The sequence below is a fragment of the Colobus angolensis genome, unplaced genomic scaffold, assembly GCF_000951035.1.
Source record: "Colobus angolensis palliatus isolate OR3802 unplaced genomic scaffold, Cang.pa_1.0 Scaffold8, whole genome shotgun sequence".
Lineage (NCBI taxonomy): Eukaryota > Metazoa > Chordata > Mammalia > Primates > Cercopithecidae > Colobus > Colobus angolensis.
The window spans coordinates 19,017,215-19,042,414 of record NW_012121820.1 but is presented as its reverse complement, the minus strand read 5'-3'; the positions used below and the strand labels follow the sequence as shown (position 1 = coordinate 19,042,414).

At 40.0% G+C, this 25,200-nt stretch overlaps 1 protein-coding gene across 1 annotated transcript in view; it reads right to left on the bottom strand.

Moving 5' to 3' along the window:
- The window catches only part of TRPC4AP (transient receptor potential cation channel, subfamily C, member 4 associated protein), a 95,301-nt gene that overhangs the window by 33,278 nt on the left and 36,823 nt on the right, over positions 1-25,200 (bottom strand). The window contains exons 4-7 of the mRNA XM_011929174.1: positions 18,283-18,340; positions 15,731-15,786; positions 10,362-10,490; positions 5,000-5,207 (exon numbers count right to left, since the gene is read on the bottom strand). Of these exons, the coding sequence (XP_011784564.1) occupies positions 5,000-5,207; positions 10,362-10,490; positions 15,731-15,786; positions 18,283-18,340 (451 nt within the window). The remainder of the gene's footprint in view (positions 1-4,999; positions 5,208-10,361; positions 10,491-15,730; positions 15,787-18,282; positions 18,341-25,200) is intronic.

Sequence of the window (25,200 nt, the reverse complement as noted above, 5' to 3'; positions counted from 1 at the left end):
AAAAGCTAACGAAAGCTACAGACTGTCTCCCCAGAAAGAAATTCGCTGGACCAATCATACCTAGCAATTCACATACAATCTCATGGGCTGACACCCCAGCATATCCAGTCCTTGTAATTCTCACAGCTTTAGCAGTAGCTACCACACCTGGCTGGTTAATGGTAAACTGACAACTAAATCACTCACAACTCCTGGGAATTTCTGCAGAAGCAGGCCTCTTCTCTCCTCTCACTGCTGAAACATCAGTATTCCCCACACACTCCGGTAGTTTCCCCTCCTGCTTTCCAGCTTCATGTGCTGCATAATTCAGCCCCTCTCAGCTAAGTGTCACTTATAAATTGACAATTATCTAGCCTATAGCTTCATTTGCATCTCTGCTAAAAATCTTGAAAGATGTTACTTTCCCCCAGAAGGAAACCAGTTGTTCTCTTCTGAATCGACAGAAGGAATAACTGGTAGTTCTGAGAATCTCAAAAATGACTCAAAAAATAATGATTTATGCCATCTTCCTAGAGGTCAGATAATTTACATCAGATAATTACATGTAAATTATCTGAGCTCCAGGAAGATGGCATAAATCATTATTTTTGCTGGGCAAGAAAATGACCTCACAGCCACAGTTTATTAAAAACGAAATGAAAACTTTTTGGCAACATCCTACATATTTCAGCTTTCCATACAGTTATGGACTATATCCCTCCAGCCCCTGTAAATTCATATATTGAAGCTCTAGCCCCAAATATGACTGCGTTTTGAGATAGGCCCTTTAGGGAGTGTGGTGGTGTGATGGTTAATTTTAGCTGTCAATTTGACTATACTGTGGGATGCCAAAGTGGCTGGCATAGCACTGTTTCTGGGCGTGTCTGTGACAGTGATTCCAAAAGAGATTGGTGTATGAGTCTGTGAACTAAGGGAAAATCTGCCCTCAATGTGGGCAGGCACCATCCAATTGGCAGGGGAGCAGTGGGAGGCGATGGAGGAAAACAAAAAGGGATTCTCCCCCTTCTGGAGCGGGAAGTTTTTCTCCTACTGCTCTTAGATATCAGACTCCAGGATCTTAGTCTTTTGGTCTCCGAGACTTGCACCAGCAGTCCGGGGTCCTCCAGCCAGGGAGCTACACCATCAGCTTTCCCAGTTCTAAGTTTTCTGGACTTGGACTGAGCCATGCTAACGGCTTCTCAGGTTCTCCAGCTTGCATATGGCTCCTCTTTTATTTTATTTATTTATTTTTGGAGATGGAGTTTTACTCGTTGCCCAGGCTGTAGTGCAATGGCACAATCTCGGCTCACTGCAACCTCCGCCTCCTGGGTTCAAGCAATTCCCCTGCCTCAGCCTTGCAAGTAGCTGGGAGTACCGGCATGTCACCACGACTGACTAATTTTTGTTGCAGATGGCTCATCATGGGACTCCTCTGCCTCTGTGATCGTGTGAGCCAATTCCCCTAACAAATCTCCCCTCATAAATCCTACTGCTTCTGTCTCCAGATCTGGAGACTGCTGCCTAATACAGGGAGGTAATTAAGGTTAAATGAGGTTACAAGTGTGGGGCCCTAAATGGAGAGGACTGGTGTCCTTCTAAGAAGAGGAAGAGACACCAGAGATCTCTGTCTCTCCTCACTGACGCAGAGGGAAAGTCATATGTGGATACAACAAAAACATGGCCTTCTACAAGCCAGGAAGAAAGGCCTCACCAGGAACCAATCCTGACAACACCTTGATCTTGGACTTCTAGCCTCCAGAACTGTGAGAAAAATAAATGTCCATTAGTTAAGTCACCTAGTCTATGGTATCTTGTTATGGCAGCTCAAGCTGACTGACACACACATCTGAGATTAAAGGCATTCGCTACTGGAGTGCAATTCAAGACTGACAACATTCAGAGGACTAAGACTTTTCTTACCCACTCATGATTTAATTACGTCCACCGGCTTGGCCTTCCCAGGGCATTCGAATGGAGAAAATCATGTGGTAAGGGAATGGAGTAGGAATTACCGTCAGAGTTGGGAGGGGTCAGACCCTGTACAACCTCATGTGTGGAACCTACAACATTTAAGCTTTATTCCAAAAGCTACAAGCAGAATCACATATAGACTGTCTACTACGTTAGTCACACAGGTATGAAAGTGAATCTAGGTATTTTAGAGAGACTTAAAAAAAAAACTCCCAAATAAAAAAAACAAAAACAAAAACTGAGCTTTGGGTTCTCAGTTAATCAAGAAAGCCCAGCTGACCAGAACAGTTCATTCCTCAAGAATAATGGGTAATGCTGGTTTTACTTATCAGTTTACTAATAGGCATATGAAGGCAATCAATACTAACAGGATCAAAATCATCTGCCAGTATAGATTCCTTAAATGGGAAACTAAAAGATGCAAGTTACTTAGTGCCTCGGCATACACAGGTATCCCATACAGAACCTTTCTAGCCCTCAGTTTCCTCATATGTGCAATGGGGATACTAATCTCTATTCCACAGGGCACTTGAAGGATTAAATAAAATCACTTATAGGTAAAGCAGTTAGCTCAGTGTTTGCCATGTATCAGGAGCTTAGCAAATATTACCTTTTGTCAATGTATATGGAGGTGTGTACACCAGCTCTGAGGTATAATTCAGTTATAATGAAAGTCACATATTTTTTAAAAAGTCAATTTCCTAAAATGAGAACTCCCTGCAAATCATAAAGGAGTGGGAAGAAAACTGTATACAGACCAAGGAAGACCTTGTATCTAGGGACACAGGAGGAAAAGCAAATCTGAAGAGATAATAAACAAACTGTGGTCAGAGTCCGCAAACCTCTACCTTTACATATGACTACAACATGTAAAATTATATTCCCTAATAACCTACAAAGTATAGTTATGACCACCTCGTATTCCTAACTAAAACTAGACAATAACAGAGTGAATGGCGGGCTCATACTCAGCCTCAGGAGAGGAGGCTGCTCTGAAGCACCTGACAACTCTGCAGTGCCAGCCTGGGGAATGCACACAACTGGACTTCAGAAACAAAGAACTGTTTTCAGAGCATGATTAGGGTTACCTCTGGATGGTTGTGGTTTTCTACTGCTGCTTTTTAATGATGCATTTGTATTATTTTACCTTGTTTATTTGGTGTACCCTAAAGTACACCAAAGGCTTTTGTATGAACAATATTTCTAGCCTGTTAACACTGAAAAACTAGCTTTTAAGACACAAGTTTCAGTTCAAATATGAATTATCCACACTCTTATGGCCAAAACACACATATGCCAGTTTCTCCAAAATCTGTGCAGGCAACAACATTTTAGAAAGAATACAGTTCTTTTGCTACTGAACAGAAATAGGTGGGGTAGGTTGGTTAGAATAGTGTTTTGTTTTTAAAGTAATATATTTACACGGTTCTAAAATCAAACAATATATGTATGTACACAGTAAAGTCCCACTCCCACTGCTACTACCTTCCCTTACCAGCTACTTCCTGTTAATAATCACTTTAGGTTTCTTGTGTATCTTTTCAGTTTCTTTAGGCACACCATATGTGAGCAAATGTATGGTCTTATTCTCCCCCAACTTAATACAAAAACTATCATATCATACACACTGTTCTGTATTTTCCTCTTTATCATTAATATATCTTGGAGATTTTTCTATAGCAGTACATAGAGATCTTCATTTTTTCAAAGCTACACAATTTTCCATTATATAAATACTGAATACATTAAGCAGTCTAGCGTTAATGAACATCTGGGTTGTTTTCAGTCTTTTGTTATTACAATGTTGCAATGAATAATAATTTTTTTTTTTTTTTGAGACGGAGTCTAACTCTGTTGCCCAGGCTGAAGTGCAATGGTGGGATCTGGGCTCACAGCAACCTCCGCCTCCTGGGTTCAAGCAATTATCCTGCCTCAGCCTTCCGAGTAGCTGGGACTACAGGCGTGAACCACTACACCCAGGTTCTTTTTATATTTCTAGTAGAGACAGGGTTTTGACATGTTGGCCAGGCTAGTCTCAAACTCTCAACCTCAAGTGATCCTCCTGCCTCGGCCTCCCAAAGTGCTGGGATTACAGGCGTGAGCCACCGTGCCTGGCCTTAATGCATAATCTTGTACAGTAGTCCTCCCTTAGCCAAGACCCCCACAGTGGATACCTGAAATGGCAGATAGCACCAAACCCTATATATACTATGTTTTTTCTTATATACATACATAACTATGATAAAGCTTAATTTATAAATTAGGTACACTAAGAGATTAACAACAATAACTATGATAAAACAGAACAATTATAACAAGATGCCGTAATAAGAGTTATATGAATGTGGTCTCTCTCTGAAATTTTCCAATTAATATTTCGGATTGCAGTTGAACAAGTAACTAAAACCACAAAGTGAAACTGCATACAAGAAGGGACTAGTGTCTATACATCATTATCTATAAAATGAAGGCCCAGGAGAGACTTAGTAGATCAAAAATACATGCATTTGTAGTTCTGATAAGAAGTAGTTTTTAACTTTTTTTGTGGTTCTGAACCCATTAACAAATCTGATGAAAGGTATGGAACTTGGTTCCCAAAATAATGAACAGATACACAAAATGTACATACTAGGAGCCTTCGCATGGATCCATCTCTAGACATATTAAAAAGGGGTGCCAGGTGTGGTGGCTCACACCTGTAATCCTAGCACTTTGGAAGGATGAGGTGGGTGGATGACTTGAGCCCAGGAGGTCAAGACCAGCCTGGGCAACATGGCAAAACCCCATCTCTACAAAAAATACAAAGATTAGCCCGGTGTGGTGGCACCTGCCTACAGTCCCAGTTACTCGGGTGGCTGAGGTGGGAGGATCACCTGAGCCCGGGGAGGTCAAGGCTGCAGTGAGCCATGATTGTGCCACTGCATTCCTGCCTGGGTGACACAGTGAGCTCCCATCTCAAAAAAGAAACAGAAAAAAGAAAAAAAGCTAGATGATTTAGGAAGGGCCTCAGAGCTATAATCTCAAAATTCTGAGAACTTGGAGACTTTACCTTGATTGATTTCAGCTGCAGAAGGCCCCAAACTCAAGCTCTTCTTCTGTTGAGCATTTTTGGCAAGAAGCGTGTGCTTGTCATCGTTCCCTGTATCCATCTCTGAAATGGTGACAGCCAGAATCCGGCAGAAATTAGCGAGCTGCTGCTGATCGAAATTGGATACTAAGGAACTCAGATTGGGGACTTCATCTAGTCGGATCATTTCCTACAGAAGACAAAAATGAAACAATCCCCATGCTCAATTCACTCAAGAGATTGGATATGCCTCTCTTTTGCATCCCCCTAAATATGGGGCTCAGTGGCTAGATCACTTAGGTTCCTATCCCAGCTCTGTAACTTGCAGCTCCGAAACCTTAGTTAAGTTATAAAAACCTTTCGAGTCTTTGCTTGTTCATCTGTAAAACGAGACTAACCTACCTCACGGGATTAGTCTGAGGACTAAATTTACCTTTTGATCACCACTGTTTTCACTTGTTCTTGTGGTATATTTTGCCTATTTTTTAAAAAACGGAAATGCCTACGACTCAAGTTTTGTAAATCATAAATTACCATTCTTGCTACAGATTTTCTTCTTAAAAAAAATAAAACACTTCAAATATAGCTAAAGGCCTCTGTGTATTTCCCATCCAGTCGCATTTTCCTATCTCCTCGCAGAAGTAGCCATTATTTTGAACTTTGTGTTTATTATTCCCACGCATATTTTCATACTTACAAATATTTCCATTAAAATACATGGTACTGCTCTGCATGCAGTGTGAATGATACCATACTACACCTTACTTTTCATCCAACATTTTGAAGTTTATCTACACTGATACGAGCAGCTGATTCAATCACTTCCCACTGTTTTATCCCACAGTTTAATCATTTCTCTTTTCTTTAATAGACAGGGTCTCACTCTGTTGCTCAAGCTGGAGTTCAGTAGTGTCATCATAGCTTACTACAGACTCAAACTCCTAGGCCCAAGCAATCCTCCCACTTCAGCTTCCCAAGTAGCTAGGACTACAGGTGCGTGCCATTACACCTGGCTAATATTTTAATACGTTTTTTTTTTTTTTTTGAGATGGCATCTCAATCTGTCGCCCAGGTTGGAGTGCAGTGGCGCGATCCTGGCTCACTGCAAACTCCACCTCCCGGGTTCAAGAAATTCTCCTGCCTCAGTCTCCCAAGTAGCAGGGACTAAAGGTGCCCACCACCACGCCTGGCTAATTTTTGTATTTTTTAGTAGAGGTGGGATTTCACCATGTTGGCCAGGCTTGAACTCCTGACCTCAGGTGATCCATCCACCTTGGCCTCCCAAAGTGCTGGGATCACAGGCGTGAGCCACCGCACCCGGCCAGTACTTCATTTTTATAGAGAAAGTGTCTCACTATTGTTGCCCAGGCTGGAACTCCCGGACTCAAGCAATCCTCCCACCTTGGCCTCCTAAAGTGCTGAGATTACAGGCGTGAGCCACTGTGCCTGACCCTTTCTTCTTGTAACACATATTTAGGTAAACTACAGTTTTTCACCATTAAACAATGTTGCAATGAACATTCCTATAGGTACTCTGTGTACACACATATGTGACCATTTATCCAGAGTAAGTGAGAGCAAGAATTGTCTTTTTCTTGACTTTACTAGAAATATTTCCAAAACATTTAAGTTTAATATTTGCTATAAATTTTTAATAAATACCCTATAGCTGTTATATTTTAATAAATACTCTATATATAGTTTCTAAGTTTTCCCTCCATTGCTAGCTTTTATTAGGAATGATAATTTTATGGAATGCCTTGTGTTATTTGGTTCTATTCTTATTTATTACTCCTTAAAATCTGTAAATGTCATGTACTACATGAGCTTTTCTCATTTTGAACCATACTTGTGCTACTTAGGTAACACCTGCTATCCTGTATCCCACTAATTTACTTCCACTGGATTGGGAGTTTCTCTCACTGCACAGATCACATGAACTTTTAACAATTTGTTCCTGCATCTATTTCCCAAACAATCTGACGATACTTTGACGAAGGCATATATCCTACTCTTTCTCCTGAGACTCAACGTACAGGACCTGGTAGCAACAGTATCAGTGAATGTGCCCAAAACAAGTGCATGATTCCTAGAAGCTCTCATGAATCCCACACTCCCCTCTATTTCTAGTAATGGAGGAAGACAGGAACTTGCTGTGTAGGGGGCACTGGGGAATGGCTGCTTCCACCTTTCCTTTTCCCTAGTACAAAACAAATGTCAGCTACTGCTATTATTGGCAACTGTAACTTTCAGCTCACCAGTTTCTCTAGCCCTGTCTAACTCAGTATATGGGTCCCAAAACAGGTCCTACCACCCCCAGCCCACTTCTTATGGCTGTTTTAAATTTTAAGATTTTTTTTTTTTTTAAGGCAGAGTCTCGCTGTGATGCCCAGGCTGGAGTACAATGGCACAATCTCTGCTCACGGCAACCTCTACCTCATGGGTTCAAGCAATTTTTCTGCCCAGCCTCCCAAGTAGCTGGGACTACAGGCAAGCACCACCATGCCTGGCTAATTTTTGTATATTTTTAGTAGAGACAGGGTTTCACCATATTGGCCAGGCTGTCTCCTGACCTCAAGTGATCTGCCCACCTCAGCCTCCCAAAGTGCTGGGATCACAGGCATGAGCCACCGTGGCCGGCCAAGAATTCTTATGTTTTAATTTTTGATACATACAATACATATTATGCAGCATAACAAAATGACTAGCTGTGTGTGCCTTTCCTATTGCATCTCTCTGCCTCTGGGAACCACTATCATTAATTATTATTGCCTTGCCATTTAAAAACTAGTTTTATCAATAAACAATTTGCTTTTTTGAGCTTTACGAAAATGATACGCTACCTACAGTGTTCTGCAACTGGCTTCTACCACTCGATTATTTCAATTACTCAGCTATGTTGTTGCCTACGGCAACAGTTCATTCATTTCTACTATATAATATTCCACGGTGTGAAGAAAGTACATTCATCCCTTCTCCTATTGATGGATCAGAGACTTGGTTTCAGTGTTTTGTTCTGAAACAATGAAGCTACAAATGTTCTTATGTGTTTCTTGATGCACAGGTGGAGAAGTTTTGCTGGGGCAGTGGCTTCCAAACTTTTTAGCTATCACCAAGAATGACCACCAGTAAACATACACATGGGAATGCATATATAAATGTCAAACAAAAACTTATTCAAGTAATAACCTTACACAATACAGTTTGCTCTTTTCTATCTGACTGACAGACCTGATGGATTGATTTCACAACCTTCTGGTTTTCAATCCTAAGAATCACTGTTCTAGGACTGAGCTTCCTCACAAGTGTGTCCAGGCACAGATTATAGGTGACCCATGGCAAAATACTGATGCCTCAGCCCTCAAGGCAAAGCTTCCCTAGGTGCTGGGGCACAAGGTATGTGGCTGTTCAACTACAAAACAAAAAAAGAGAATATTCTGCTGATAAACATTTATCAGTGGTATGCAAGTGTTTCCACTGATACACATACTCACCAACATTTGCCCACTCTCCCCCTCACTATGGTATTGATGTGCATTTCCTTGATTGCCAGTGAAGTTAAGCATCTTCTCTTTTATATTTATGGACCATTTCTTTTTCATCTGTGAAATGCTTGTTCATAACATTGCCCATTTGTCTAATGGTCTATTTGTCTTTTTCATGCTGATTTGTAAGAATTCTTTTTTTTTTTTTTTTTTTTGGAGAGGGAGTCTTACTCTGTTGCCCAGTCTGGAGTGCAGTGACACAATCTTGGCTCACTGCAACCTCTGCCTCCCAGGTTCAAGTAATTCTTGTGCCTTAGCCTCCCAAGTAGCTGGGATGACAGGTGTGCGCCACCATGCCTGGCTAATTTTTGTATCTTTTAGTAGACACTGAAACTGGGTTTCACCATGATGGCCAGGCTGGTCTTAAAACTCCTGACCTCAAGTGATCTGCCTGCCTCAGCCTCCCAAAGTGTTGGAATTACAGGCATGAGCCACCGCACCTGGCCTGTAAGAATTCTTCATAAATTCTGAATACACATCCTTTGTCGGTTACCTGAATTGCAAATGTCTTTTCCCAGTTTACGGTGTTTCCACTTTCTTTATGGTGTCTATCCCCCTTTCAAACTGCACCAAGATACCCATAATGTTTGGTAGAACATGTCATCATTTTGGGGTACACAAAAAGGAATGAGAGGGAGTGAGAGGCAAGTGGGAAAAGTCATGAAGGAGCAATTCTAGACTCCTATGCTGAGACTGCTAAGGAGTCTGGAGTTTCTACTCCAGAGGCCCCCTTTCACACACTGGCTGGAACACACAATTACTGGAATAACAACAAACCCTTTTATCAAAGGGCACAAAGGGTCTGTCTGGGGCCTGCACACATCTCCAATGTGTTCCTGCAGACAATAGGCCACTTGTGCTGGGCAATGACAAGCAAGGCCTGGGGAAAGCACAGCAAGAAGAAATGAAAGCTGGGGTCACCACAGTGCCCGTGAACACCCACTACCCTGCAACAGCAACCTCCACGAGGCTGCTGAACAGGAAGAGAAAGAAATCTGCCAACCAGCAACCAACATGGAGGCTCAGGACAGATGAGGACTGAGGAGGTGAGCTCCAGATCCTAACAAGCATTACACCAAAAAGGTAACACAGTGAGTCTCTAACAGAGGTCTATGAATGTATTTTTGGGTACCTGTGAATTCTCGAAATTTTTAATTTAGTTTTCATTTTGATCATAGTTTTTTGAAAAAAAGTTATGGGTCATCTGATTATCAACCTTATGACCAAGTGACAGGATTTCAGAGCTCCCATTTGTCTCCTACTGTGCTGGTGCCAATTAACCAACTTTAACTGTTGAAGACTAATGAGAAACGATAGAGGCAGACTTCATAAGTGAAAGCCAAACATTACTACCAAGGGGAACATATCCCTCAGTAGTAATGAATGAAGGCTTCACAGCAGTTCAGATAGCGGTAGAGAAAAGTGGTAAGAGAATGGAGTCAATGCACAGCATACAGTAGCACAGACATGCTACAAAGAACTTGCCCCATGGTAATGAGTGAGGGGCAATCTGATTTCAGCAAAGTAACATGCGGCATCACACTACATTCACAGAGTCAATTTGAAGTTCTGAGTTTTAGAATTAGTTTGATTTCAATGTATATGTTTGTTTAGGTTTTACAGTCATGTAAGAACCACTAGTTTAAGGGGTAATCCAGGTTTACACTTGAATATATCTAAGTGACACAAGACATAATTTAACACTTTCTTTTAAAAAAGCTCTGTATATTATTCAGGTTTGAGAATCCAATGGTCTGAGACACCCTTCCCCATCTGGTCAGCTGGAGGACACAGCTCACCTTTTTAACACCCAAAATATCTTCAATGAGGGTTGCTGTTTGTAAGAATGTCTTCTTACTTGTCATCAGTGTAAACAGGAAGATCACAAAGTCATTCTTTTCTGCCAAACGCTTTGTAACTCCCTCCGTCTGTCACAAGAAGAAAAGGCAGAATAAGTTGTAAGTACAAAATAAATTATGAAGAGCAAAGTATCCTTTACCGACAGTGAAAAGCAATTTCACCTCTGAAAACTGGCATGAGTCAACAAAAGGGGAACAGCACAACTTAACTGTGGGAAACATTCGTTAACTCCCCAGCCATGGAAGAAAAAAGCCTCCTGACATTCAGGCTACACAAGGGGAGCCCACTTGTGAGAACATAACACAATGAGATGGTATTTCCTAAGATAACTTATCTCAGAGTTCTGAAGGCCATTCTTAAATCTGAAATCCAACAGTACCGAAGCATGGACTTAAGAGTCAGACCCATGTTCTAATTCCAGCCATGTGATCCTGAGCATATCACTTCTCACCTTTGGAACTCCATTTTTTCATCAGTAAAATGATCATCTTAAAAGTCTTTGAGGCCAGGCACGGTGGCTCACACCTGTAATCCCAGCACTTTGAGGCGCCAAGGTGGGCAGATCACTTGAGGCCAGGAGTTTGAGACCAGCCTGGCCAACGTGGCAAAATCCTGTCTCTAATAAAAATACGAATATTAGCTGGGTGTGGTAATGCACACTTGTAGTCCCAGCTACACAGGAGGCTAAGGTAGAAGGATCACTTGAGCCCAGGAGGTGGAGGTCGCAGTGAGCCGAGACTAGGCAAATGCACTTTAGTCTGGGCAACAGAGGGAAACCCTGACTCAAAACAAACAAAAAACCCAACAACAACAACAAAACCCCCAAGGAGTATGAAGGAAGTAAGGAAACTAGCTGGTTAAAGACCTTAAAACTTATGTTCAAGAGTTTGGATTGAAAACTGCAGTACTGTCAAGTGCAGTGGCTCACACCTGTAATCCCAGCTACCCAGGAGGCTGAGGTGAGAGGACAGCTTGAGGCCAGGAGTGTGAGGCCACAGTGAGCTACAATCTCACCACTGCATTCCAGCATGGGGACACAGTGAAACCTTCTCTCTAAAAATAAAGAAACTGCAATACTGCTAGCTTACATACACACACCTCCCACCCCTACTGCCTTAAGGCAACTAGAGCTTAGTGGCTTTAATATTTCTTTCTTTTTTTTTTTTCAGCCTCTAAACTGAAAAAATTCCAAGGCTTACTTCAATAAACTTGACCTCTCCTTAAAAAGTATAATCAAGTGTACAGACACACAGTTTGGTAAATGGGAACCCCAAGTTAGGAAGCATTTCAGAATCAGTGAAATGAGATATGTCACAGCAAATTTAATTTCCTTTCAATTTTAGAGACAGGGTCTCACTCTGTTGCCCAGGCTGAGGCCATGACTATTCACAAGTACGAATATAGCTCACTGCAGCCTCAATCACCTGGGCTCAAGGGAGCCCTCCACCTCAGCCTCCCGAATTGCCAGATCCCCCCACCTCAGCCTCCTGAATCACTGGGACTACAGGTGTGCACCACCACACCTGGCCAATTTAATTTTCAAAGTGAAGGCATCAATAAAGATGTGCCAAGTATATAAATCTTCAACAATCCCATTAAATAGGACACTAAAGAAAGCAATCTCAGTCTGTACTGATACATCTCTGTTCTTCAGTTGTAGCACTGATACATTAAAAAAAAAAAAAGAGAGAGAGAGAGAAAAAAAAAAAGGTTGTATTCCCAAACTACATACAGTACCTACACCAGCTACGAGATGTGAAACAGGACTGACTCTAGTTTTACTCAGACAAGCAAAAGTTCTGGAAGATCCAAAGAAACAGAACAAAAAGAAATAAATTTATCACTTTCTCTCTATCTCCAGGCTGTCAAATACACAATCCTGCTGCTCTAACTAGCTACCCTTCACTACCCACCTTTCTCCTCTCTTCAGTTTATCAAAGTGCTACTCCTTTTACAGACTGGCTAAAATGACTCCTCTTGGAAAGCCTTCCTAGGTCAAGACTGGCCACCCAAAATGCCATCACAATCCTTCCTTTCCTCTACATCACAAGTTCTTAACTGAGGCCAAAAAGCACTAAAACGATATATAAAATGTTGTATGCAACTACTGGGGAGAGTTTTTTCCATATAATATTCATCATAGGTTTTTTTTTTTTTTTTTTTTTTTTAGTTTCACTCTTGTTGCCCAGGCTGGAGTGCAATGGCACGATCTCGGCTCACCGCAACCTCCGCCTCCCAGGTTCAAGCAATTCTCCTGCCTCAGCCTCCCTAGTAGCTGGGATTATAGGCATGTGCCACCAGGCCCAGCTAATTTTGTATTTTTAGTAGAGACGGGGTTTCTCCATGTTGGTCAGGCTGGTCTCGAACTCCCGACCTCAGGTGATCCACCCGCCTCGGCCTCCCAAAGTGCTGGGATTACAGGCGTGAGCCACTGCGCCCGGCCTTTTTTTTTTTTTTTAAAGACAGAGTCTCACTCTATAGCCCAGGCTGAGTGAGTGCACTGGCACAATCATGGCTCACTGCAGCCCTGACCTCTCAGGCTCATGCAATCCTCCCACCTTAGCCTCCTGAGGAGCTGGGACTATAGGTATACAACACCACATCCCGCCAGTTTTTAATTTTTTTGTAGAGACAGGTTCTCACTATGTTGCCCACGCTGGTCTTGAACTCCTGGACACACATGATCCTCCTGCCTCGGGCTATCAAAGTGTTGAGATTATAGGTGTGAGCCACTGTGCGCAGCCTAATCATAAGCTCTTGACCTAGTATTTGTCAAGTATCTAAGCAGGGGCTATAAACTAGCATCTGGTAGGCCAAGCTTTTTCTGACGAGCAGTACTGTTTTTTTTTATATTTTATTTTTTAAGAGAGTCTCACTCTGTCACCCAGACTGGAGTGGAGTGGTACAATCTCAGCTCACTGCAACCTCTGTCTCCTGGGTTCAAGTGATTCTCCTGTCTCATCCTCCCGAGTAGCTGGGACTAGAGGCATGCACCACCACGCCCAGCTAATTTTTGTGTTTTTAGTACAGACGGGGTTTCACCATGTTGGCCAGGGTGGTCTGGAACTCCTGACCTCAGGTGATCCACCCACCTCAGCCTCCCAAATTGCTGGGATTACAGGTGAGAGCCACCACGCCCAGTCAACAGTACTTTTTAAACTTCTGAATTCAAACATCTTTAGACAGGACAAACTTGCTCCACTTGAGTCACAGTTTACACAAGTCCCCTCTCCAACACCAGCAATTCCAAACATTTCCTGTTTTCTGCCTGATCCCTGGAGGCATTGGTGTTTGAAATCCTAAGAGCCCCAATTTCTCTACATAATGTGGAATTCAGCCAGATAGCACATAATTGGACCACATCATCCCATGTTGCTTAAAATTTTTTTAAAATTTTATTTAAAAATACTTTTAGTTGATATATAATAAAGGTACATAATTTCAGGAAGCATATAATTTAATACATTCATATAATTTATAAAGTTCAAATCAATGTACTTGGGATAGCCATCAGCTTAAATACTTGTCTTTTATATGAAGAACCATTCAAATTCTCTTCTAGCTATTCTGAAATGTAAAACAGAGTATTATAAACTAAGTCACCCTTACTGATTTATCCTAACACTAGGTCTTATTTATCAACCCATATACTTGTACCCATTAATCAACTTCTCTTCATACATTTTTTTAACTTAACTGTTTTATTGGAATGTCACTGATTAACAATAGGTATCATGATTTTAAAACAGCCTCATAAAACTAGTGACTACATGGAAGTTGCCAATGATAGAGTCATTATTTTATACACTGTCTTCCTCTATAAGGACAATTTCTTTTTGGCCTTAGTTGCAAGAATTGTGCAATTCCTGAACAATTTGCTTTTTATCTTATAGATCTCCCTGTGCCTATCTCTGTCATTAGCTATACATGGCTACTGAGCACTTGAAAGGTGGTCAGGCCAAACTGAGATGTGCCCTGGTGTTCAAATGAGAAGGAAAAAAAAAAACCAAAAACATTGGATTTTGAGAGCTTAATACCAAAAAAAGTAAATATCTCATTAATAATTATACTTATTACATGTTAGAATGACAATATTCTTGATACACTGTGTTAAATAGAATTTATCATTAAAATTAGCTTCACTATTTCTTCCTACTTTTTTCTTTAAAAAAATGTGGCTACAAGGAAATTTAAAATAACCCAAGTGGCTTGCATTATATTTCAATTTTACAGCACTACTATACATGCTGAATTATATAAGTGTTCAAACATATTCCTCTATTTGTGTTGGCTGCTAAGAAGCTTGAAGCCAAATTTGTGCCTATCCATAATACAGATGATTTTATGGTCTTCATTTTTATATCAGCCCAATTCCTGGCTATATGTTATGTCCCCACCCTTGTTTTATTTATCTTCTTCTTTCTTACCTACTTCTAAGTTCGTGATCTTGGTAGATTTTGCATACACCCATAAGATGCCAGAAATCTCATTTTGAATGAGGCAAGAAATGAAATGGAGCTCAATGTTTCTATTTCCACAGCATACAGGGTTCACATCTGTAACACTCGTCTCATTCTGCCATGTATTATGATTCATGGTTTACACAGTTTATCATAAGTTTCTAAAAGGTACTGTGTCTTATAAAAACTAACATTTATATATTGTTTTACAAAGTGTTTTCAAATCTACTATCTCAGTTCTCACAATAGACCTATGATGTTAATATGACTGCTAACTGCACTCTACTGGTAAGAAACTACGGCTTGGGAGGTGTACTAAGCCAAGGGCCAGAACACAAAGTCAGGTCCTAACACTAAGTGCCATCTTCTTTTGTTTCTACCAAATTGCTTCCTTTATTCACCATTCTTCCTGGCTCAATGGTCAACCTAGTAGAGAGTCCTGCTCAATATATGGCGGGGGGGGGCTTCTGGTTCTCATTTTGTTTTCTAACAAGGAAAATGAAGAAATAGGCATAATGGAGTTAAAATGAGTCTTAAAGGTCACAGTCTGCCAAAGCTTGTCATCTTTTGACAAGGGTTCAGTTCCTACTCAGACAGCTCTAAGCTCCAAGGCCAAAGGAGTTTACTACCTGCTGCAGCAGTTCTGGCTCTTAACAACTGCTACAAAATTCTGCCTCCCTATAATTTCTACCAGTTAGTCTTGATTTTCAGGCACACATAAAATAAGCCCCATTCCCCCACTGTCTGAAGACAGCGCTCACATCTGCCACCCCACCCGAATATTCCCATCTTAACCCTTGCAGATCTGGTAGGGAGATACGCGGAGCCCTAATGGCAGGGGTACTTACACAGACACAGGTATTATACAGGATACTCAAGCAGTCCTTGGACATTTCATCACTTACTGAAAGTTAAAGGGTAACGACTGGTTATTTTTCTCATTGAAAAGATAGTACAACGGTTACGTTTTTTTTCAGCATAAGAACTGTTATAACCCCTCCAACATGATGATTTTTCTTTTAATATACTCCTTCCAGTCCCTGTCTACCAAAGATTTTCATAGTGTCCATCAGAATCTACAAGCCCATTTGCACATTGCTTTTGGTTTGATACAGCAGCTGTTTTCTTATTATGCCCCAGTCTTCATAATTTCAACCTGTTGTTGTGCCGTCATTTAATAAAGCCATTTTCCCTTAATGTCTTGCTTAGGATACATCTAGGATTTGGGGGGTTTTTTTTGGCTATTTAAATAGACCACAAATAAGCAACTTAATATATATGTGTATCTTTTTAATGCTTGTATTAAACTGGTTCCTCAAGATACATTTTCAAAAGCAGAACTACTAGAATCTAAAGTATAAGCATTTTTTTCTGTTCATTTGTTTTGGTTTGTTAAAGATGAGGTCTTACTCTGCCACTCAGGGGCATGATCACAGCTCATTGTACTCTCGAACTCCTAGGCTCAAGCAATTCTCCCTCCTTGCCCTCCCAAGTGGCTACGACTGCATGCACGTGCATCACGCCTGGCTAAAAGTTAAAAGTATAAGCATCTCAGTTGCTCTTGTTATAAATTTCCATTGAAAGTTCTACTAGTAGCAAACAAATATACCATTTTTATCAGACTCACTAACTGAGCATTTCTTTTTTTATTGCTTTTATCTGTATTGGGCAAATGGCTTTTAACGTCTGATCTATTACTAATTCTAATAAAGAACCTACTACTTCCCTGTGAGCAGGAACAGGAAAGCAGCATAAAAAGGAAACTTAATTTTCATGAGCCCAAAACCAAGAGATGATGAAACTGAGTATGAACCATGGACAAAGTGTTTTATTTGGCACTGCTTCTATTTTTAAAAACTGTTTCCATTTGCTCCTAAGCTGCCAGGAATGCTAAAATGCTAGATCTCCTCAGATCCCAATGGGCAGCCCCACTAAGCTAGCCTGACTAGATGGGTTGCCTCATATAATCCTGAGATAATGCAGATGCTCTGCATCCCTTATCACCACCTTTCAACCTACTGGGGCTCTGTGATTGATTTATTTAACGACTTCAGAGCAGGGTAAAACACTGCTCTGTATGTCTCACTATATATCTATTTCTAGATCCTCCATTTTTAAAAGGAATTAGGATTCACTCATTCATCAAGTATTATTCAGCATCAACTCTAGAGCAGATACAGTGGTGAGGGAAAAAAAGTCTCAGCCTTCATGGAACCTATAAATCTAGTGGGAGGAAGAGAGACTAAACAAGTGCACCAACAAATAATTACAATATGCTACTTGCTATAAGGGTAGATAGAGAACATGAAAGATCAAGTTAGACAGAATACACAGCTGAGACATTAAAAATGAATATAAATCCTCTTAACCACTACTGCATGCACAAATGAGGCCATATATAGTATATAGGACCCCTAATAGGTTAGGGGTAAAAAAAAAAAATCTTTTAAATTAAAAAAATGCAAAGCTGGTAGGAGGGCATTCACCAAACATTAACTGAAGTCATCTCTGGCTTTTAATGCCAGGGTAAAGTGCATTCGCTTTTTTATATTAAATTAAATACTGAAGCTGTGTGTGGTGGCTCATGCCTGTAATCCCAGCACTTGGGAGGCTGAGGTGGGCAGATCACTTGAGGTCAGGAGTTCAAGACCAGCCTGGCCAACATGGTGAATCCCCATCTCTACTAAAAAAAAAAATACAAAAATTAGCCAGGTACGGTGGCGGGCGCCTGTAATCCCAGCTACTTGAGAGGCTGAGGCAGGAAAATCACTTGAGTTCGAGAGGCGGAGGTTACAGTGAGCCAAGATCATGCCACTGCACTCCAGCCTGGGCAATAGAGCCAGATTCTGTCTCCAAAAAAAAAAAAAATTGTATACCTAAAAAGAATATTTGTAACATGTGTAAGTCATAAAAAAAAAATAGAATATTACCCATATATCTACCACTCAGCTTAAGAAATAGTGCATGCCAAAACACTCTGACTTTTTACCATTCACACTCTAGTAATGACTGAACTTTTTACAAAGAGCATATATCACCTTTCTAACCAAAAAATAGGTTTTTAAAAAATAAAACAGAGTGATCTTACCAGGTTATTGCTTACTCTCTCAGCTAGTTATATATGAGAAATAAGAATTTCCCAAGGAAACATAGAAGCTGGATCACAGGACTATCAAAAGTACAAAGATGTATTCCTTTAACCCAGATCTGAATTTCTATGTAGTACAGAATGAATAAAGATAGTTGCTTAGCTGGGGGAGGAGAGAGCAACCTGTAGCTGAATATAAGGTATGTCCTCAGTATTAAGAGTCAGGAAGGGAAGGAAGAAGGCACCTGCCGGGAACTGCCACCATACTGGCAGGTTGGAAAACAAGGACCAGCAGCTAACAGGTATACTTACTTTTCAGTTTCTGTCCCCGGATAGAGATCGTAGGCCTCATAAGAATTTCTACAAGAAGCTATAAAAAAAAATTAGATAAAATCTTCAAAATTAATTCAAAGCATAACTTATAAAATGATTTTGCCATAACCATTCATTGCCCATATATCTGTCACAGTATTACAAGACCCTTTTGTTCCAGGAGGCAGTAAGGTTCAGTAAAAGGAACACTGCAGCAAGTCAGGAGACCCAGGTTCTAGTCCCAGCTTGGCCACCTACTTGCCCTTCTCTGGGCCTCAGTTTTCTCATTTTTGAAAAGAAGTATTTTAGAGTAGGTAATCTCTGTGATCTAATGTGGCTTTAATTTCTGAAAAGCTGCAGAACATTATTACTATGATTCTTCTGTTTAAAGCACATTTGTAAGTGTAAGTTTATTTAAAAAGGTCTCAGAAGATACACCATAAATTGTTAACACTGATTTCTACAGGGATGGGTATGCATGTATTTTTTATTTTACATACTTTTAATACAATTTTGCACAAACTGTTTAAAATAAGCATGAATTTAAAAATTCATTCTACGGAGAGAAAGGATAGTTGATAAAAGGGTCAATCCATTAGAAAGATAACAACTACAAACATATATGTACCTAACAACAGAGCCCAAAAATACATGAACCAAAAGCTGGCAGAAATGAAGCAAAGAGATAATTCAAAAATAAAAGTTGGACACTTTAATAACTCTGCTTTCAATAATAGACAACTAGGCAGATTAGCAAAGAACTAGAAGACTTGAACACAATGAACACATACATTGTAACAGACATCTACAGAACACTCCATGCAGCCGGAACAGAATATACATTCTACTCAAGTGCATATGAAACATTCTCCAGGACAGATCATATTTCAGGCCACTAAACAAGCCTCAATAAATTTAAAAGCTGAAATCATATACAGTATGTTGTCTGGCCACAATGGAATGAAATCAAAAAGAAATTTGGGAAATTCATGAATTATGTGGATAATTTTAAAAACCCATCCTAAATAATAATAGGCCAAAGAAGAAATCATAAGGGGAAGTATAAAGTATCCAAGATGGATGAAGACACCAAAACTTACGATGTAGCTAATGGAGTGCTCAGAGGAAAATTTATAGCTGTAAATGCCTACATTAAAAGAAAATTCTTTTCTTTTTTTTTTTTTTTTGAGACAGTCTTTCTCTGTCTCCCAGGCTGGAGTACAATAGCCCAATCTTGGCTCACTGCAACCTCCGCCTCCTGGGTTCAAGCGATTACCCTGCCTTAGCCTCCAGAGCAAAAGGAATTACAGGTGCCCACCACCAATCCTGGCCACGTTGTGTATTTTTAGTAGAGACGAGGTTTTGCCATATTGGCCAGGCTGGTCTCGAACTCCTGACCTCAGGTGATCCGCCCACCTTAGCCTCCCAAAGTGCTGGGATTACAGGCGTGAGCCACTGCACTGGGCCAAATAAAACTGTTCCTAATCAATAACCTAATCTGCCTTAAGACACTGGAAAAAGAGCAGACTAAACCCAAAGCAAGCAAAAGGGAGAATAAGAGTTGAAACAAATGAAACACAGAACAGAAAATAACAGAAAATGAACAAAACCAAAAGCTAGCTCTTTGAAAAGACTGGCAAATTCTTAGCTAGACCGACCAAGAAAAAAGGAGAGAGAATACAGATTACTATACTCAGAAATAAAGGAGAGGGCATTACCACCAATCTTATGGCAACAAAAGTCATTATAAGGAACTACTATGAACAACTATATACCAACAAATTAGATAACCTAAACGAAATGGACACATTCCTAGAAAGACATAAAACTATAAAAACTGACTTAAGAAGAAACAGAGGCTGAGCACGGTTGTTCCTGCCTGTAATCCCAACACTTTGGGTGGCTGAGGTGGGAGGACTGATTGAAGCCAGAAGATTTGAGATCACCCTGGCCAACATAGCAAGACCCCATGTCTCTACAAATAAAATAAATTAGCTGGGTGTGGTGGTATGCCTATAGTTCCAGCTACTTGGGAGACTGAGGCAGGAGGATTACTTGACCCCAGAAGATTAAGGCTGCAGTGAGCTATGATCATGCCAATGTACTCCAGCCTGGATGGAAGGGCGAGACTCCATCTGTTTAAAAAAAATAAAGAAGAAGAAGAAACAGAATATCTGAATAGCCCTAGAGCAAGTAAAGAGACTGAACTAGTGATTAAAAAAAACAAAACAAAACAACAACAACAACAAAAAACTACCCATAAAGAAAAACCCTGGACATGATGCCTCCACTGGTGGACAATACAAGACATTTAAAGAATCACCAATTCTTCCCAAACTCTTCCGAAAAACAGAAGAGGAGGAAACATTTCCCAACTCACTCTTTGAGGCCAGTATTACCCTGATACCAAAACCAAACACATCACAAGAAAACTACAGATGAGTATCTCTTATGCATATATACACAAAAATTCTGAAAACCCTAGCAAACAAAATCCAGACACATATAAAAAGGATTATAGTCCATGCATGGTGGCTTACACCTGTAATCCCAGCACTCTGAGAGGTCAAGGCAGGAGGATTACTTAAGCCCAAGAGTATGAGACCAGCCTGGGCAACATAGTGAGACCTTGTCTCTACAAAAATTAAAACAAAAAATTAACCAAGCATGGTAGCATGCACCTGTAGTCCCAGCTACTCAGGAGGCTGAGATGGGGGGATTGCTTGAGAAGCTGCAGTGAGCTGTGATCATACCACTGCATTCCAGCCCGGGTGACAGAGAGACCCTGTCTCAAAAAAAAAAAAAAAAAAAGATTATACACCATGACGAAGTGGAATTTATCCCAGGAATGTAAGGTTGGTTCAACATATGAAAATCAATATAATAAACCATATCAATAGAATAAAGGACAAAAGCCAAAAGCCACACAGTCATCTCAACAGATGCAGAAAAAGCATCCAAAAAAAACCCAACACACTTTCATGATAAAAACAATCAACAAGGAATAGAAGATAATTTCTTCAGCCTGATAAAGGGCTTTTATTAAAATACCCACAGCTAGCATCATGCTTAACAGTGAAGACTAAATGTTTTCCCATTAAGATGAGGAAAAAGACAAAGATGTCCACTCTCGCTACTTCAGTTTAACATTGTACTGAGTGTTCTAAGGCAATTAGGGAAAAATAAAAAAAGAAATTAATGGCACCCAAATTAGAAAGGAATAAGTAAAACTAATTATTTACAGATGTCATAATCTAGAATATAGAAAATTCCTAAGGAATCCGCTAAAAAAACTATTAGAGCCAATAAGGAAGAGTTCAGCAAGATTTCACGATATGTGATCAATATACATAAATCAACTGTATTTCTACAATTGTAGCAAGAAGCAAATCAAAACTGAAATTATGAAAGCAATTCCATTTAAAAGAGCATCAAAAACAGTAAAGACACTTAGAAATAAGTTTAACAAGTGCAAGACTTGTACAACAAAACATTTTTGAAAGAAATTAAAGACAATAAAAAAATGGAAAGCTATCTTGTGGTTCATGGATCAGAATATTTAATATTAAGATGATAATACTCCCTAAATTGACCTACAAATTCAATACAATCACTATCAAAATCTCAGCTGGCTTCTTTGCAGAAATTGGCAAGCTGATCCTGAAATTCACATGCAAATACAAGAGACGCGTAACAGCCAAAACAATCTTTATCTGTAAATACAAAAAAAAACCCCTGTGTCTATACGATCAGTTGATTTTTGACAAGGTTGCCAAGACAATTCAATAATGAAAGTAGTTTTTTCAGTAAGTGGTGCTGTGACAACTGGATAGTCACATGCAAAATAATGAAACTGGACCCCTGCATCACATGATAAACAAAAATCAATGCAAATGGATCAAAGATCTAAATGTAAGATAAAAAATATAAAATTCTCAGAAGAATACACAGGTAAATCTTTGTGACCTTGGATTAGGAAATGGTTTCTTAGATGCACACCAATACCCAAACAACAAAAGATAAAATGAACTTCATCAAAAGTAAAGACTTTGTGTTTCAAAAGACACCATCAAGAGAGTGAAAAGACAGCTACTTAATGGGGGAAAATATTTGCAAATTACAAGAAATTAGTATCCAGAAACTAATACAACTCAATAATAAAAAGACAACTCAATCAAGAAATGGAGAAAGCAGATGAACGCACATTTCTCCAAAAGTCCAATAAATAGATGATCAACATTAGTCATCAGGGAAAAGCAAAACAAAACCACAATGAGATACCTCTTCATACCTACTAGGATGGCTATAATGAAAAAGACAAATAATAACTATTAGCAAAGATGTGGAGAAATTAGAACTTTCATACATTGCTGGTAGACATGTAAAATGGTGCAAGTGCTTCAGAAAGCAGTCTGGCAGATCCTTAAAAATTAAACAGAGTTACCAGCAACTCCACTACTAGGTATATATCAAGGGAAAATTTTTTTTTTTTTTTTTTTTTTTTGAGACAGAGTTTCACCTCTGTTGCCCAGGCTGGAGTGCAGTGGCCGGATCTCAGCTCACTGCAAGCTCCGCCTCCTGGGTTCCCGCCATTCTCCTGTCTCAGCCTCCCGAGTAGCTGGGACTACAGGCGCCCGCCACCTCGCCCGGATAGTTTTTTGTATTTTTTATTAGAGACGGGGTTTCACCGTGTTAGCGTGGATGGTCTCGATTTCCTGACCTCGTGATCCGCCCGTCTCGGCCTCCCAAAGTGCTGGGATTACAGGCTTGAGCCACCGCGCCCGGCCGGGAAATTTTTTAATAAGACAATCTAATAGAAAATGAAAACACGTCCATATAAAAATTTATATGCCAATGTTCATGGCAGCATTATTAATCATAGCAGATTATTAATAACAGTCAAAAGTGGGAACAACCCAAATGTCCATCAATTGATGAATGGATAAATAAGATGTGGTCTATCCATACAATGGAATATTTCTTGACAATAAAAAGGAATGGAGTATTGATACATGTTATGACATGGATTAACCTTGAGAACATTATGTTAAGCAAAAGAAGTCAGTCACAAAAGACCACATATTGTATGACTCTATTTATGTGAAATGTCCAGAATAATTAAATCTATAAAGACAGAAAGATTAGTGGTTGCCTAAGGATGGGGGAGGGAGGCCTTGGGAGGAAATGGAGAGTAGCTACTGAAGAATATGGTATTTCTTTTTTGGAGTGATGAAAATGTTTTAAAATCAATTGTGGTGATAGTGGTATATAACTCTGACTACACTAAAAAACCAAATTATATCTTGTAATATATCTTTTAAATGGGTGACTTGTATGACATGAGTATTTCAATAAAGCTATTATTTAAAACAATAAAACACCTCATGCTCAGTTAAAGAAACTAGACATAAAAAGCCACATGGTGGATGATTCTGTTATACAAAATATCCATAACAGGTGATATGGTTTGGTTCTGTCCTCACCCAAATCTCACTTTGAATTGTAATAATCCTCATGTGTCAAGGGTGGGACCAGGTGGAGGTAACTGGATCATGGGGGTGGTTCCCCCATGCTGTTCTCGTGATAATGAGGGAATCTCACGAAATCTCATGGTTTTGTAGGTGTCTGGCATTTCCCCTGCTTGCACTCACTCTGTCCTGCTGCCCTGTGAAGAAGGCGCCTGCTTGTCCTTTGCCTTCTGCCATGACTGTGAGTTTCCTGAGGCCTCCCCGGCCATATGGAACTGTGAGTCAATTAAACCTCTTTCCTTTATAAACTACCCAGTCTCAGGTATTTCTTCACTGCAGCGTGAGAATGGACTGATACAATAGGCATATTATGGACATTATGGATATTTCACAATAGGCATAATACAGACATAAAATAGATTAATGGTTGCCAGAGCTGGGGAGAAGGGCAGATGGGGAGCGACTGCTACCTGGTACATTATTTCTTTCTGGCATGATAAAAATGTTCCGGTTATCACTGCACAATACTGATGGGTGGTTACAAGAGTTAACTTTATGATATGCAAATTATATTTCAATAAAGCTGTTATTGCTAGGCAGGCAGGGTGGCTCGTGCCTATAATCCCAGCTACTCAAGAAGGTGAGGCAGGAAGGTCATTTGAGACCAGGAGTTGGAGACTGCCTGAGGAACAGAACAAGACCCCTAGAACTCTAACAAATATTTTTTAAAAAATTAGCCAGGTGTGGTGGCATGAGCCTGTAAGTCCTAGCTACTTGGGAGACTGAGGCAGGAGGAGAATCACTAGAGCCCAGGGATTCGAGGCTGCAGTGAGCCAGGATTGTACCACTGCACTCCAGCCTGCGACAGAGTACAACTCTACCTCTAAAATCATCATAACAAGTTTTAAAAGCTGTTATTTAAAAAAATTCTGTTAAACAAATTCTAGGTTAATATAAACAGGAAAAAAAAAAAAAATGTTAGAAAGGAATACTCCTGAATCTCAACAGTGGTTGAACGTTGGTGACAAGTCCCAAGATAGTTTTTCACATTTTCCTTAACAAACACCTTTTCCTTTTAAAATGAGGACCTTTGTTTTCCAAAAAAGTGCAATTTCCACTTAAAGCATTTAAAAATAATCTATATGCTGAGAATATGACTAAGCCCGTATGTTTAAAGACATCCCGTATATACATATTTTACTTATTGTTTATTATTGTTTAAATTAAGCTAGGAGTTACCCTAGAACGAAAAGAAAAAAATTCTTCCTTAGCCCCTTCTAGCTACAGGCCAATACTGAGGCAGCATATCCAAGACATCTCAAGCCAAATGAAGAAAGAAGATTCCATAGCATTTTTTTTTTTTTTTTTGAGACAGAGTCTCGCTCTGTCACCCAGGCTGCAGTGCAGTGGCCGGATCTCAGCTCACTGCAAGCTCCGCCTCCCGGGCTTA